The sequence below is a fragment of the Onychostoma macrolepis genome, chromosome 07, assembly GCF_012432095.1.
Source record: "Onychostoma macrolepis isolate SWU-2019 chromosome 07, ASM1243209v1, whole genome shotgun sequence".
NCBI classification, from domain to species: Eukaryota; Metazoa; Chordata; class Actinopteri; order Cypriniformes; family Cyprinidae; genus Onychostoma; species Onychostoma macrolepis.
This window is the reverse complement of record NC_081161.1, coordinates 11812866-11827212: the sequence shown is the minus strand read 5'-3', so window position 1 is coordinate 11827212 and position 14347 is coordinate 11812866. Positions and strand designations below refer to the sequence as shown.

At 41.1% G+C, this 14347-nt stretch overlaps 1 protein-coding gene across 2 annotated transcripts in view; it reads left to right on the top strand.

The window, feature by feature from the left end:
- Positions 1 to 14347, top strand: part of mrc1a (mannose receptor, C type 1a) — a 215565-nt gene that overhangs the window by 183488 nt on the left and 17730 nt on the right. For both annotated transcript variants that reach the window (XM_058780779.1, XM_058780780.1), the window contains exon 22: positions 13207 to 13391. In XM_058780779.1, coding sequence (XP_058636762.1) covers positions 13207 to 13391 — 185 coding nt within the window. The remainder of the gene's footprint in view (positions 1 to 13206; positions 13392 to 14347) is intronic.

Sequence of the window (14347 nt, the reverse complement as noted above, 5' to 3'; positions counted from 1 at the left end):
GCGGGGTTGCCGGCCAAAGAGGAGCTCAAAGGGGTGAAGCCCGTGGAGGCCTGGGGAACCGCGGATCCCGAAGAGGACGTAGGGGATCATGAGGTCCCAGTCACGTCTGTCCTCCGCGACCACGCGTCTCAGCATCTGCTTTAGGGTCTGGTTGAAGCGTTCAACCAATCCGTCGGTCTGGGGATGGTAGACGGTGGTCCTCAGCTGTTTCACCCGCAACAGCCGGCAGAGGTCAGCCATTAGCCGGGACATAAAGGGGGTACCCTGATCGGTCAGAATCTCTGCTGGGATGCCGACTCGGCTGGAGAGCAGGAAGAGTTCCTGGGCGATGGCCTTGGCGGTGGCCTTTCGGAGAGGGACTGCCTCTGGATACCGGGTGGCATAGTCGACAATCACCAGAATGTGTTCATGTCCCCGGGCAGACTTAGGCAACGGCCCCACAAGGTCCATCCCGATGCGCTCGAAGGGCACCTCGATGATGGGCAGCGGTATCAGCGGGCTGGGGGGAGGCGTCCTGGGTGATGTCACTTGGCAGGTCGGGCAGGCTTGGCAGAACCGCTTCACTTCGGCTTCTAACCCTGGCCAGTGGAAGCGGTCGCGGATCCGTTGGATGGTGTTCACGGCTCCGAGGTGCCCTGCCAAGGGATGGGAGTGTGCCAACTCCAGCACGGTCTCTGTCTTTGTGCGTGGCACCACCAACAATAATTTTTCCTCCCCCCTTCGCTGAGCGACACAATAGAGCAGGCCGTTTTGGACGACGAAATGCGGGAGAGGGTGGGGGCCAGGCTGAGCGTCCTTGCCTTCAATGACCCGGACCTGTGTCCAGCAATGCTTCAGCCTGTCGTCCTCGCGTTGTTCCTTCCCAAACGAGCCCCCTCCCGTCACCTGTTGGAAGACATCATAGAAAAGGTTAGGATTTTGGGAGGGGGACTCACCATCTCTCCCGCTGTCCGAGGCCAAGAGGACGGGGCGCTGACGAGGTCCTTTCCTGGGCCTCCGTCTCCGGCGGTCCCCTCGGGGGCTGGCAGGCTGCATGGTCGTGGCCAGCAGGCGGTCAAACCCGGGCCAGTCTCTCCCGATCAGTACGGGCACGGGAAGGTCTTTCACGACTCCAACTTCCACGGGCCAGGTGCCAGGAGTGGCAGAAATATTCACCCTACGGGCGGAACTTGTCGTGTATCCCGTGGACACATGTTATGGGGAGGAAGGTTTTATACTCCATACGCCGGAGCGAGAACAAGAGACTGCACCAGGCTGACCGCACTGCGGAATCCAGGATGGCCCGGAAGGGCTTTCCGTTGATCTTCACGCCCACCTCTGGAGCTCCAATCGGCAGATCGCGGTGCACAATGCAGCCCACCCGCCAGGTTCGAGCGGTAAGTGCGGGAGCCTCTGTCGGCATGGGCTCGTCCCGCGGGAGGGACCGCCGGCCTGCTTATTGGTCGCTGGGTGCCCTCCGGCGCGCGTCGCTCCTGAACCACCCTTCGGGAAACGGGCGGCACTCGCTCCCCAGCATCCCGGCGTTGGGCTGCATCCGCCAGCTCTATAGCCTCCACAAGCTCCAAGGTGGTGGTTGGATGCCTCATCCCAACCGCCTGACGGTGAGAACGGGGAAGGGCCCGGAGAAGACGGTCGATCACTACGCGTTCCGCAACCTGACTGGCCGATGGGGTGCCTTCCAGCAGCCAGTGTTGCGCGAGCCGTGTGAGGTCGGCGGCCTGGGCACGGGCTGGCAGACGGGGTTTATACTCCCACTCATAGAAATACTGGGCAGCACAGATAGGGGATAACCCCAGGCGGGCCAAAATCTCCTTCTTGACCTCCGCATACTGATCGGCGGAGGTGGTGGGAAGAGCGGCATGCCTGCTGAGCTTCACCTGTCAATAGGGGAGCCAGTATCCGTGCCCATTCGTCCGGATGCCACCCTTCAGAGGTTGCCGTTGCTTCAAACATTTGTAAGAAGGCTTCCACATCATCATGAGGGGTCATCTTGGGGAGTAATTTAGCGGCTTGCACTCGGGGGTCCGGCAGCGGAACGCGTTGAGCGGCGGCGATGCGGAGAGCGAGCCCCTGCTCCGTCTCTCCTTGACGGGTGGCGAGGTGCTCAACGATCTGTTGCTGGCGGATGCTAACCTCGGTGAGTCGCTGGAGGATTTCATCCATGTTAGGGGAGGAGCGCCGCCTGTGACAGAAAACCGGAGACACAAAACAACAGAAAAAGAAAAAGGTCAGGTGACGCAGATCGCTTGTCAGTGATTCCTCACGAATATGCCCGCATTCTCCACCAGTGTCACGGGTGAGGAATCACACGACAAGGATTGCAATGTAGTGGCCCGAAGGGTGGATTTATTGTGAGGAAGGGTAGTGCAACAAGGGAAACAGTCTACGTGGGTGCTCCGGTGCGGTGAGTGCCTTCTTCCTCTTTCCGGTGTAGCAAATCCGTGGGGTGCTCTCATGAGGGGCCGGTCGGTCATACGCTGCTGTCTGTAGGCAAAGAGAGAGGCAAGTTAGTGCTCAGTCTCCTGGAGAAGTCTCCCCTGTGGCAGGGCTTGCGTGGCTTATATAGCCGGCCTGTGATGAGCCGCAGCTGTGACCGATCAGCCAGTGATGAGGACGGACAGGTGTTCCTCACTTGTTTCCAGGGCGACGCTGATGAAGCTTCGGGACGCTCGTCACAATATATATATATATATTTATTTATTAATGGTCAGATATGTACTATTGTGTTAACATTTTATTGACTAAAAATGCGTTAGAACACGTTCATCTCGAAGACGAGTTTGTTCAGAATCAGCTACATATAGCAGGTCGGCTGACTCGATTTCCTTCTCATACATTCCCGTAGCATCAGTGCATTTCCCTGTTGAAGCCTAGCGTCCATTGACTTCAATGGGGCTGCTTTGAACAGTTTTTTTCAGTGCTTCGAAACTAGACGGTCATTGGATAAATGCTGCGATTATGTCCCGCCCACGGACGCTCAGCGTTTCTGGAGGTGAATGGAGGAGTGGGCTGGCCTGGACTCCGGGCTTCTGCGTGATGATTGGAGGGTCTGCGAAAGACTGCATCTCCTTTTGATTGACAGCGATTTTGTACTATAAAACATCACTGACGCTGAAGCTATTCGAGCTCAGTCCCATAGCGGCTTTGCACTTGGTTCTTATCAATCATTATATATTTTTTTTAATTAATTTATTATGTTATGTTTTAATATACATGCTGCTAACTTGGAAATTTCAAGATATGCGAGCAAAAAATGCTCCTGACACTTAGGTAATACGACATGAGCAAGAGTGCTGTTTTTGTTTCGTTTGTGTTCGAATCCAAATCCGTGTTGGTTTGGGTGAATCACTGATTCATTAAGCCATTCATAAAAACAGTGATTCGCTCCTGAAGGATTCAGCCGTTTTGAAAGAATCATTTGAATGACTCAGTGATTCAATAACGAACTTCTGCCGCCTGCTGGCCGTTTTTAAGTTTCCCGTCTAAAAGTAGGCATATTACATTATTTTCCTACATATTTCTATATTCAGAATTTAGTATTTAAAACATTAATCTCATAACATTATTTATGCAATTATAAATACAGTCTAAATGAATAAATGCCACATCTAAATGTCACTTCATGCAGCTTCTGTGCAGTGCTAAGATGAGTTTTGTTTAGATCATTTCATGGATAACAATAGTCAGTCATTCATTCACATTAATTAAGTATTCAGAGAATAATATTGTCTGTTTTCACTTACATCTATTCATTAAATTTTGATTAATTTTGTAGAATTGAATTATAAATTAAGCTGGTATAGTATCGTAAGACATTTTTATGGTATCGTGACAACCCTATTATACACCACATTCCTTGTTTCAGTTTAACCTAATTCCCACATTTCCTCCGTTGAGTTTAATATCTTTTTTTTTAGACTGTTTGTTTATTCATTCATTCATTCATACAGTAGGCTAGGCCAGCGTCACTGGAAAAGACGCTTAGTTGGTACGACAGGGTCACAGAGCATTTTCTTGAAAAGGAACATAGGGCAGAATTTACGTATAAATAAATGGACAATTTTTATGATGTAGGCCGAAAATGAGCTTCCCCTCTTTGAAAGACCAGCAGCCACCACTGATATATATATATATATATATATATATATATATATATATATATATATATGTGTGTGTGTGTGTGTGTAAATAAGTGTAGCCTATTAGGGTTTTACATTAAAACAACAACAAGAACAACGTTGTGTGGATTGGGTACTTTTTTATTGACATGTAATATTGTAGCAAAAATGTCAGTGCTCTTAACATCAGTCATTACATGCTTTTTTACAATACATTAAAAAATGACAATTGACAATGAACATCAATAAATACACAAAGAAGTAAAACAAAATAAAAACAAAAAATAGATGTGATGAAGACCAAGTTCCAGTGAAATATATTCATATGCCTTTAAGTCCATCATTATGGTGTGACTGAGTGACAGTTTATCTGCAGATGATGAGGTTGTGGGATGTGATGCATCTGAAATACACAACTGAGTTTAGAATTACAGTGTGTCCATTTGTTTATGTAAAAACAATTATGTTCACAAAGGCCAAAAGTAGCAAAAAATGGACAGTATGTGAACCCTTCACAATCTTAAAAGTAAATAAAGTGATATAAAGTCATGGGATAGCTTTATAAAACCAAGTAATAATTAAAAAAAATTCTAACAGTATGGATTATAAATTCAATATCTCTGTTACCTACTTAGTGGAGAAGAGGAGAGAAGTATCCTCAGCTTTAAAGAGCTGATCTCACTTACATGTGACCAAAAAACTAAAAAGAGAAAAGAACATGTTTGTTTGGAAACCAGTAAAAATTTTAAACATAAATTTGTATTTAAATTTAAGAATGAAATAATTTACCTGTTGAGAGTGTGTTGACAGTCTGTGTAGTTGTATCACTGAACTCCAGAAAATCAGTAATGAGGTGCTTTCAGTTACAGATTTGAAAAACAAAAAGGTGGAAATAAAGAACCCTAAACTCTAACACAAAGAACCATTTCAGCATAAAAGGGTTCTTCAGGATGCTATGGTTCTAAATATAACCGTTACTACATGTAAAGAAGCTTTAAAGAACCATCTTTTTTAAGAATGTACTTCACAATATAATTAATTCATGTAACACAAAATATGTTTGCACCAGTCAGCTTGTCATGCACATACATGTATCAGCATGAACAGTAAATGGCATAATTATGTGCGCATCTTTGAACACACTCTTTTACAGTGTAATAGCAATTAAGTAAACATATATTTGCACCCTTAACCCTCATGTACTGTTCAAAAACAGGTGACTTCCTGTATGGTCCGGGTCAAATTGACCCGTATTGGATTCTGTGTAATTCCACAAAAATTATGACATATAAAAATACATACAATCAATTACAATCAATAAACTTGTAATATCAGTACTTTTCACACATTTCAAAGAATGAATATCTGAATTTATGATTTCTAAAAATGTTTTAGAAACCACTATTTGTGACTGCCACTCCCCCAGACCTGTGAGATGTTTGCGATTGCACATTTTTTAATGATAATGTCTTGGTCTAAACCTAAAGTAATCTGACAAATTATATATAATTTGAAAGGTTTTGGTCTCTAGTTTTCATAATTGGTGACAGTTTTTCAAAGAAATGACAGTGCAATAGATAAATATCGATTAGATTCTCCATTTGTGATATAGTGCCAAACACACTTTTATTCTATACGTATGTTTTTATGTGTTTAAGAGATAGAATTCAAATAAAATATTAAAGTTACTGCCCAAACTATTTCAGAATAGGATGTCTACTTCATAAATATTTTAAAAAATTATGGAAATATATAGTTCAGAACACTCAAACAGTAAATGGAATTCAAGAGTCTCTGTATATCACTAGTGGAAAAGTTTGGTACTGCATCCACAAATCGTACTTAGTTCATTTGTTGAGATATCAACCTAAATTTGGCACAAAACTTCAGATGATTGGCTTTGATTTTCTTGAAGATTTGGTGGTAAATATATTTTGTAAAATTGCTATTTTAAATAAAATATATTTATATTTTAGATTTTCGTACATTTAAACTTATATAACTTTTTATAAATTTACTTTTATAACTTTTTTTTTTTACTTCTACAATAACCTGTGATGTTTCACCTTTAAAAAGATACCAATCTTAAGTCTGTGCTCTGAATTATTCAAGTTTTATAACAATTTTAGCCGGAAAAGTCATTTTTATGTCTATGATCAAAAACTGTGACTTATAGTTAAAAATCTAAACAGTTTTGTTTTCACAAACTTTGAAATTAAAAAGTTGTTAAACTCATCAAGACACTGACACTAGGAGGAACTTCAGGACTAGAGTTGAGGAGCTCTGACATACAACAAAGGAAATTCTTGTTATTTTGTGTGTATTTCAGTTGCCTTTGAATGGATGCCTATGCGGGTCAAATTGACCCACGAACATCACAAACGTATAATAATTTCTGTTTGTACATTTCACAACACATCAGTGTGTTCATGACCCTAAACGAGAAAGAGTAACAAAACTTCAAGAAAAACAACATGAGTTAAATAGTATTTCAGATAGATTGAACAAATAAATGATAGCTCATTTTTACCACTTTGGCTGACAAAATATTTTTTCTGTATTGAAATGAGTGGGGAAAAGCTACTTATTTTGCTTCATAGGATTGTAAAAAACTAAAATAACAAAATATAACCAAGAAATGTTATTATTTTGGGTCTGTAGAGTTGCCTTAGAGCATTAAAATAGGCGGGTCAAATTGAGCCGGATACAGTACGAACGTAACAATTTTTTTTTTTGGACATGTCAAAACACATCAGCGTGTTGAAACTTTGCATGCATGTTCATGACCCTAAATGAGAAAAAGTCACAAAATTTAGAGAAAAACAACATAGGTTTAATACTATTTCAGATAGATTAAATAAAAATAAATGATAGCTCATTTTTACCACTTTGGCTGATAAAATAATTTTTCTGTATTGAAATGAGTGGGGAAAAGCTACTTATTTTGCTTCATAGGATTGTAAAAAAAATAAATTAACAAAATATAACCAAGAAATGAGAAAAAATTGAAGAAATCCATTGGAAAAAATCCAAGATGGCGGCGCGATCAGACGCAGCGGCTTCTCCGGGTCCTAAAGACAGTGCTTTTATGTCTTTTAATGTCATCTGTTCGTCTCCAAACAATGTCAATTTACCGCTAATTCATCGGGAGATCACTCCGGGATACATCTATGATCGCCAAAGCCTTTTGGATATCGACAACACATACAAACACAAACTCTCGCCGGCGGATACTGAGAAGCTACGAGGCCTTTGTTTACTGCTGGAGCCGGACCTCGAGACCGCGGCCTCGCCTACTGACTCTACCCGCACAAGGCGGCGTCGCAAGCGGTGTGAGAGAGGACGGAAGCGCGGTAAGCGCGGAGGTATACGAGCTAGGCTAAGGGCTAACCCCACAAGACCGGCTCCTCCAACACTCATGCTCTCGAACGTTCGCTCTCTGGAAAACAAACTGGACTTAATTCAACTCAGTCGGTCTACACAGCATGAGGCAAGGGATTGTTGTGTGTCTGTTTTCACTGAAACATGGCTAAACGACAACATCCCGGACTCCGCCATTCAGCTACACGGGCTTACCTGCTACCGAGCAGACAGAGATTCATCACTGTCTGGTAAGACTCGCGGGGGTGGCTTGTGTGTGTATATCAACAAAGAATGGTGTAACAATGCTGCGTTAGTATCAAAACACTGTTCGTCGCTGGTGGAGTTTATGGTTGTGAAGTGTCGACCATTCTATCTGCCGCTGGAGTTCACGGCAACTGTTATTGTCGCAGTTTATATTCCCCCGTGTGCAAACGCTAAGGATGCGCTTCGTGAACTGTACAGCGCCATCAGCGAACAACAAACAAATAACCCCAACGGCTTTTTCATCATAGCCGGTGACTTCAACCACGCAAACTTAAAGACAGTTTTGCCAAAGTTCTACCAACATGTGAACTTTGCAACAAGGATAAATAACACACTGGACTTTGTTTACACAACAGAAAAGAACGCATACAAAGCCGAACCCCGCCCCCACCTCGGGTACTCGGACCACATCTCTGTTATGCTAATCCCAGCATACAGACCACTTCTCAAACTTGCCAAACCGGTTCTAAAACAGATCACGGTATGGCCAGAAAATGCTACCTCAGCACTGCAGGTTCAAGAGTGTGCTGACCACCTGCATCACTGTCTGGTACGGGAACTGTATTGCAGCAGACCGTAAGACCCTCCAGCGGACAGTGAACACAGCTGCAAGGATCATCGATGCCCCTCTCCCCTCCATCCTGGACATTTTCCTCACACGATGCTCCAGCAAAGCCAATAGTATCGTGAAGGACTCCACACATCCCTCCCACAGTCTCTTCCAGCTCCTACCGTCAGGAAGACGGTACCGGAGCATCAGAGCCCGCTCTGCCAGACTGCTCAACAGCTTTTTCCCCCAGGCTGTGAGAGCCCTGAACTCAAATCACCCCGCCCCTCTCTGAAACCCCATACAAACCCCCTACCTCCTGAAACATGGACCATCTGAAACTTATGGAACTTTTTTTGTGCAATTGAAGTGTGCTACACACAGGTGAGTGGGCCTGTACAAACCACCTGTAGTAGCACACTCTCCTCCTCTATGCGCACTAGTCACTTTTCAAACACACTGCTGTGTGTATACAAATCCCACAAAAAGACTCAGTAATATACGTATGTTTACATGCTCATGCACTACAAATCATCCTGCACTGTTCCCCAGCCAGATGCTGACTCACAATGTTCTCTTTGCACATGTACAGTATTTATCTGAAGCACTCGTATAGTTTGTATTTTTTAGTTTATGTATAGGTAATTTATTTTTTTTATATATAGCATATTTATAGTCAAATCTATCAGTAGGATAGTTGTGTATAGGTTTATATTGTTTTACTTCATTGCTGTATGCCTGTATTTATGTAGCACCGTGGTCCTGTGAGGCACGACATTTCGTTCCACTGTATGCCCCCGCATGTAGCGGAATGACAATAAAGCTCAACTTGACTTGACTTGACTTGAAATTTTATTATTTTGGGTCTGTAGAGTTGCCTTAGAGCATTAAAATAGGCGGGTCAAATTGACCCGGGAACAGTACGAACGTAAAAACAAAACTTTTTTTGGACATGTCAAAACGTGTTGAAACTTTGCATGCATGTTCATGACTCTAAATGAGGAAAAGTCACAAAATTTCAAGAAAAAAAAATCAAAACGGGTCAAATTGACGAGGAACAGTACTCATGTATGAGGGTTAAATTACATACACCATTAAGTTAAGCAATAGGGCGCTCGTGCACGCTTATTCACAATTAGCATAATCCCTGCCTATGAATTACAGCTACACAAATTGCGTGTCCAGGAACACAGTGGAATATTCTGGTCTACTTTCTCAGGTCTGGCTCCATTGTATCCACCAAAGCGTTTTAAGCCACCTGAAAAATGTCAGGTGCTCTTCTGAAAACGGCCAGCTGGCGGCACTTGAGAACACTTTGGTGGCACAGTGTTTTTCCAGCTGAGACGCTTTGGTTGCTATGATAAGGAATGTCCACTTAAGGTAACATATTACTAGTTTCTCATTTTGAAGAATATTACTGAATATAAAAATGCAATAACCAGCAATATCAACTTCACTATTGTTGTTCAGTTGTTGTACAAGTAGGATGATTGGTCGGTGTGGTATTTGTCCCGCCCCTCCTCGTTTGATTGGACGGCTGGGTAAAAAGTGACAGTGACAAGCGCTGCGTTCTACCCAAAGCTAAACTGGAGATAAACAGTTTATCAACTCTCAGCTACAAAAAAAAAAAAAAAAAACCTAGCGCAAACAACCTTGTAAAAATATTATAATGGCAGTTCATCAAAATTCAGTGCCATCAGTTTGCCAAAAAGAACAGAGAACGTTTTAAGCACCATTTACATGTGGTAGGGAGCAGGTGTAAAGTTACTTCGTACCAACTAATGTTTTGAAAATACAAACATTTTCATGAATTCGAAAGTTTACGTCAGAACGGCTTTACGAACGATTTACACAAAAATTCGTCCTGCTCGTGTTTCATGAATGAGGCACATTGTGTTTGTAATGAGGGGATTCACAAGTGAACAATGCTCAGCACCGGACAAAATTCACTGGAATTGGATTCTCTTGGTGAGTGGAATCTAATTTGAATGCCTCTGCTTGGCCATTGCATTCATGACATTAAACAGATATGTCTGTGACTGGTTACATTACTCAAGGCAAAACACGCTGGAAATAGAAAACTTTGACACTCTCCAGAGCGCAAACACAAATGCACACTACTCGTTTGCCAAATCTGTTTCACCAATATGTTATTATTGCAGCTTCAACTGAAGCTGCTTACCTCTATCACTTCCGTCCCTGCTAAAAAAAAAAAAATAGATCCCAATAGAAACCATCACAGAAATTCTAATGGTTTCCATTAAAATACCATTTAAAACCATTAGCTTTTTCCAGTAAAACCACTACAAAATTCCTTTTTGTAGTGTGTTTTGGGCATTTTTCCAATAGGATTTAACATCACCACCAATAGAATCCATCACATACCAGTAGACACCATTATAGTTTCCATTAAAACCAATACAATTCCCATTATGAACATTAAAATCATTACATTTTCTATTGTGTTTTGGGCAGGGTTCTATATTTTTTTTTTTTCAGCAGGGGTAAAACCAGGCCTGCAGGAAGGATTGCTTGGCTGTGAAAATTCTGCCTGAAATTGTGTTGTACTGCAGAAATCATAGTCTGAGCATAAAGAAACGATTTTTTGTTTGTTTGTTTGTTTTATCGTAATAATGATGTAGTGATAAACACTTGATTTCAAAAGATGGAACATACATACACTGCCATCAACATCCACATCTACTGCTGCCGCTACAATGCTACATGCACAATGAACATAAAATTTGCACAAATAAGTGAGAATTTATATTTCAGCTTCTAGCTGCCTCTTTAGTATATATATATATATATATATATATATATATATATATATATATATATACTAAAAAGGCAGCTAGAAGCAGGAAATATATATATATATATACAGTGCCTTGCAAAAGTATTCTGACCCCTTCATTTATTTCACGTTTTATGTTGCTGCCTTATGTTACTACTTTAAATTACTTTTTTTCCACATCAATCTACACTCCATACACCATAATGACAAAGCAAAAACAGAATTCACACTACTTCGTAAATTTATTTAAAAACAAAAATAAAACAAATAAAAAAAAAAACACTGATATAAGTACATTGCATAAGTATTCAAACCCTCAACTCGGTAATTAGCTCAAGCACCTTTACAGCCTCAAGTCATTTTGGGTATGATGCAACAAGCTTTGCACATCAGCATTTGGCAATTGTCTGCCATTCTTCTACTCACTTCTTCACCTCTCATGATCTGTCAGGTTGGATGGAGCAGATGCACATTTCCTGGCTACTCTAGGAAATTTACAGAGTTGTCTATAAGCCACTGTGTGCTTAGGGTCATTTTCTTGTTGGAAGGTGAACCTTCTGCCCAGTCTGAGGTTCTGAATGCTCTAGACTGGGTTTTCATTAAGGCTATCTCAATATTTTGGTGTATTGAGCTTTTCTTCTACTCTGATGTGTCCTTCGGCCCCTGCCACTGAAAAAGAGCCCCACAGCATGAGGCTGCTACAACCACACTTTACTTTTGGGATAGTACTCTGCAGGTGATGAACAGTACCAGGTTTCCATCAAACCTGATGCTTGGAATTGAGTTTCATCAGACCAGAGAATCTTGTTTCTCACAATCTGAGGATCCTTTAGGTGCTTTTTTTTTGCAAATTACAAGTGTCTTTTCATGTGTCTTCACTGAGGAGAGGATTGAGTTTGGCCACACGGCCATAAAGCCCAGATCAGTGGAGTGTTGCAGTGATGTCTTTCCTTCTGTAGGTTTCCCCCATCTGCATATATGATCATGGAGCTCAAATAGTGTGACCATCAGCCTCTTGGTCACCAGTCTAATCAAGACCCTTCTCCATCAATTGCTCAGTTTGGCCAGGAGGCCAGCTCTACGAAGAGTCCTAGTTGTTCCAAATGTCTTCCATTATGGACAATAAAGGCTACATGCTTCTGTGAATCTTCAATGCAGCAGAATTTTCCTGAACTCTTATCCAGATCTGTGCCTTTACATACTCCTGTCTCTGAGCTCTACAGGCAGTTCTTTTGGCCTTAGGGCTTGGTTTTTGCTCTGATATACATTTTCATTTTACCTGTTTGTTTGTTTTTTGCCATTATGGTGTATGGAGTGTAGAATGATGTGGAAAAAAAGTAATTTAAAGCAGTTTAACATAAGGCAGCAACATAACAAAACATGAAATAAGTGAAGGAAAATAAGTTATTCCTGTGTTGGCAAAGCTGAATTTTCAGTATGATTACTCCAGTCTACATGATCCTTCAGAAATCATTCTATTATGCTGATTTGCTGCTTTATGTTCATGAATTATATTAAATATATTATTATTATTATTATATTTAAGTTTATGAACATTTATGAAAGTGAAAGTGAAAGTGACATGACGTGGTCAAATATGGTAATTACCCATACTCAGAATTTGTACTCTACATTTCACCCATTCAAGTGCACACACACACAGCAGTGAGTACTGAACACTTACGCACACACAAACCATGAACACACACCCTGAGCAGTGGGCAGCCATTTTGCTCCGGGCCTTTGGGTTACAAATATGACTGTCTAACCATTAGACCTCGCCTTATCATCATTATTATTATTATTATTATTATCCTCATCATCAATATTGAAAACAGTTGTGTACAATTTGTTTCATGATTTTTTTTTAATACAAAAAAACAGCATTTATCTGAAATAAAAAGCTTTTATAAATTTAAATATTTAAAAAAAAAAAATATTTTATAAATTATAAATGTTATCTGTGCAGGGATCTGTGCAAATTATCTCTATTGTTTAAAATTAGTGCACTACATTAGTGTAACTAAAGATGTGTGAATAAACACAAAACTCATCATCGTTGTCATATGTGTTAATCTGTCACCTGTGTGTAAATCTGCATATTTTTCTGTTTTCAGCATTCCTTACTACTCTAATGCTTGGTTCAGATGATGATGTATGGATTGGATTTAATGATGTCAACTGGGAGATGAGATTTTTGTGGACTGATGGTAAAGGTGTCACCTACATAAACTGGGCTAAGGGTCACCCTTCATTACACCCAGATGGGCCTTCCAGGATGTATGGCTACTTTGAATCAGAGGCAAGTATTCACACCATATTGCTGACAAATGCTATTCAATGTCTAAAAAGATTACCACAATCATCAGCTTCTCTTTTGTGATGAGATGTTGTAATGAGTTTACTGTAAACTAAAACTCATTACATCATTCTCATTTTGTTAGATAATTGTGGTTGTTGAAACCACATATGTAAATTTTACTCCTCCTAAAATGTTAAAATAAGAAATGTGTCAGAGCGTGTTATAGGCTATATGACATGTTATAATCAGATATGACAGCACTAATGCAACACGCCTCACCGCGGATGAGTAGCTGAGCATTTCAAGCCGACTCGCAAACTGCTGCAAAAGAAACCGAAAGTAAGTCGTTAATAATCTTCATTAAAAGCAGTGAGACTAACTTATTTTTCCAGTACTGATGCCGCACTCTCTCCTATTGCGGTCCTTGATCTTAAATTTAGCTGATAATGAATCAAATTCAGCCGTTGTCTGTTGCTTTCGTGAACTCTGTTAAATTTGCATATAGCGTGGGAATTAAAGATCGGATTTATATCCGTTTCACAAAGACACATCAATGTGGCCAAGTGTAAATGGAAATGTTATAACAAACCAGATAGATATTCTATCAGAGAAAATGCATAAAGTGACCAGGTGTAAAACAGGCCCTGTGTCTCATTTAACGGTCTTAAGCATTGAAACAACACTGCCTATGAAGAAATCTAAATCTTATGTGTAATATTTCTTTGTAAACTGAGTATGGAAAATCAGTCAACATTGATTTACTTGTAGATACTGGGTCAACCATATCCATCCTCCCAGAACATCTGTATGGCCAGCACTGCAGATTTACCTTGTTGTGCCGTTTGATGACATATATGAAGTGTTTGTTTGATGACGTATATGAAAAAGACTATTGTAGTTTTAGAGTGTCTTACCTTTAAAATCGGATATCAGTGTATGGTAGAAAATTAATGACT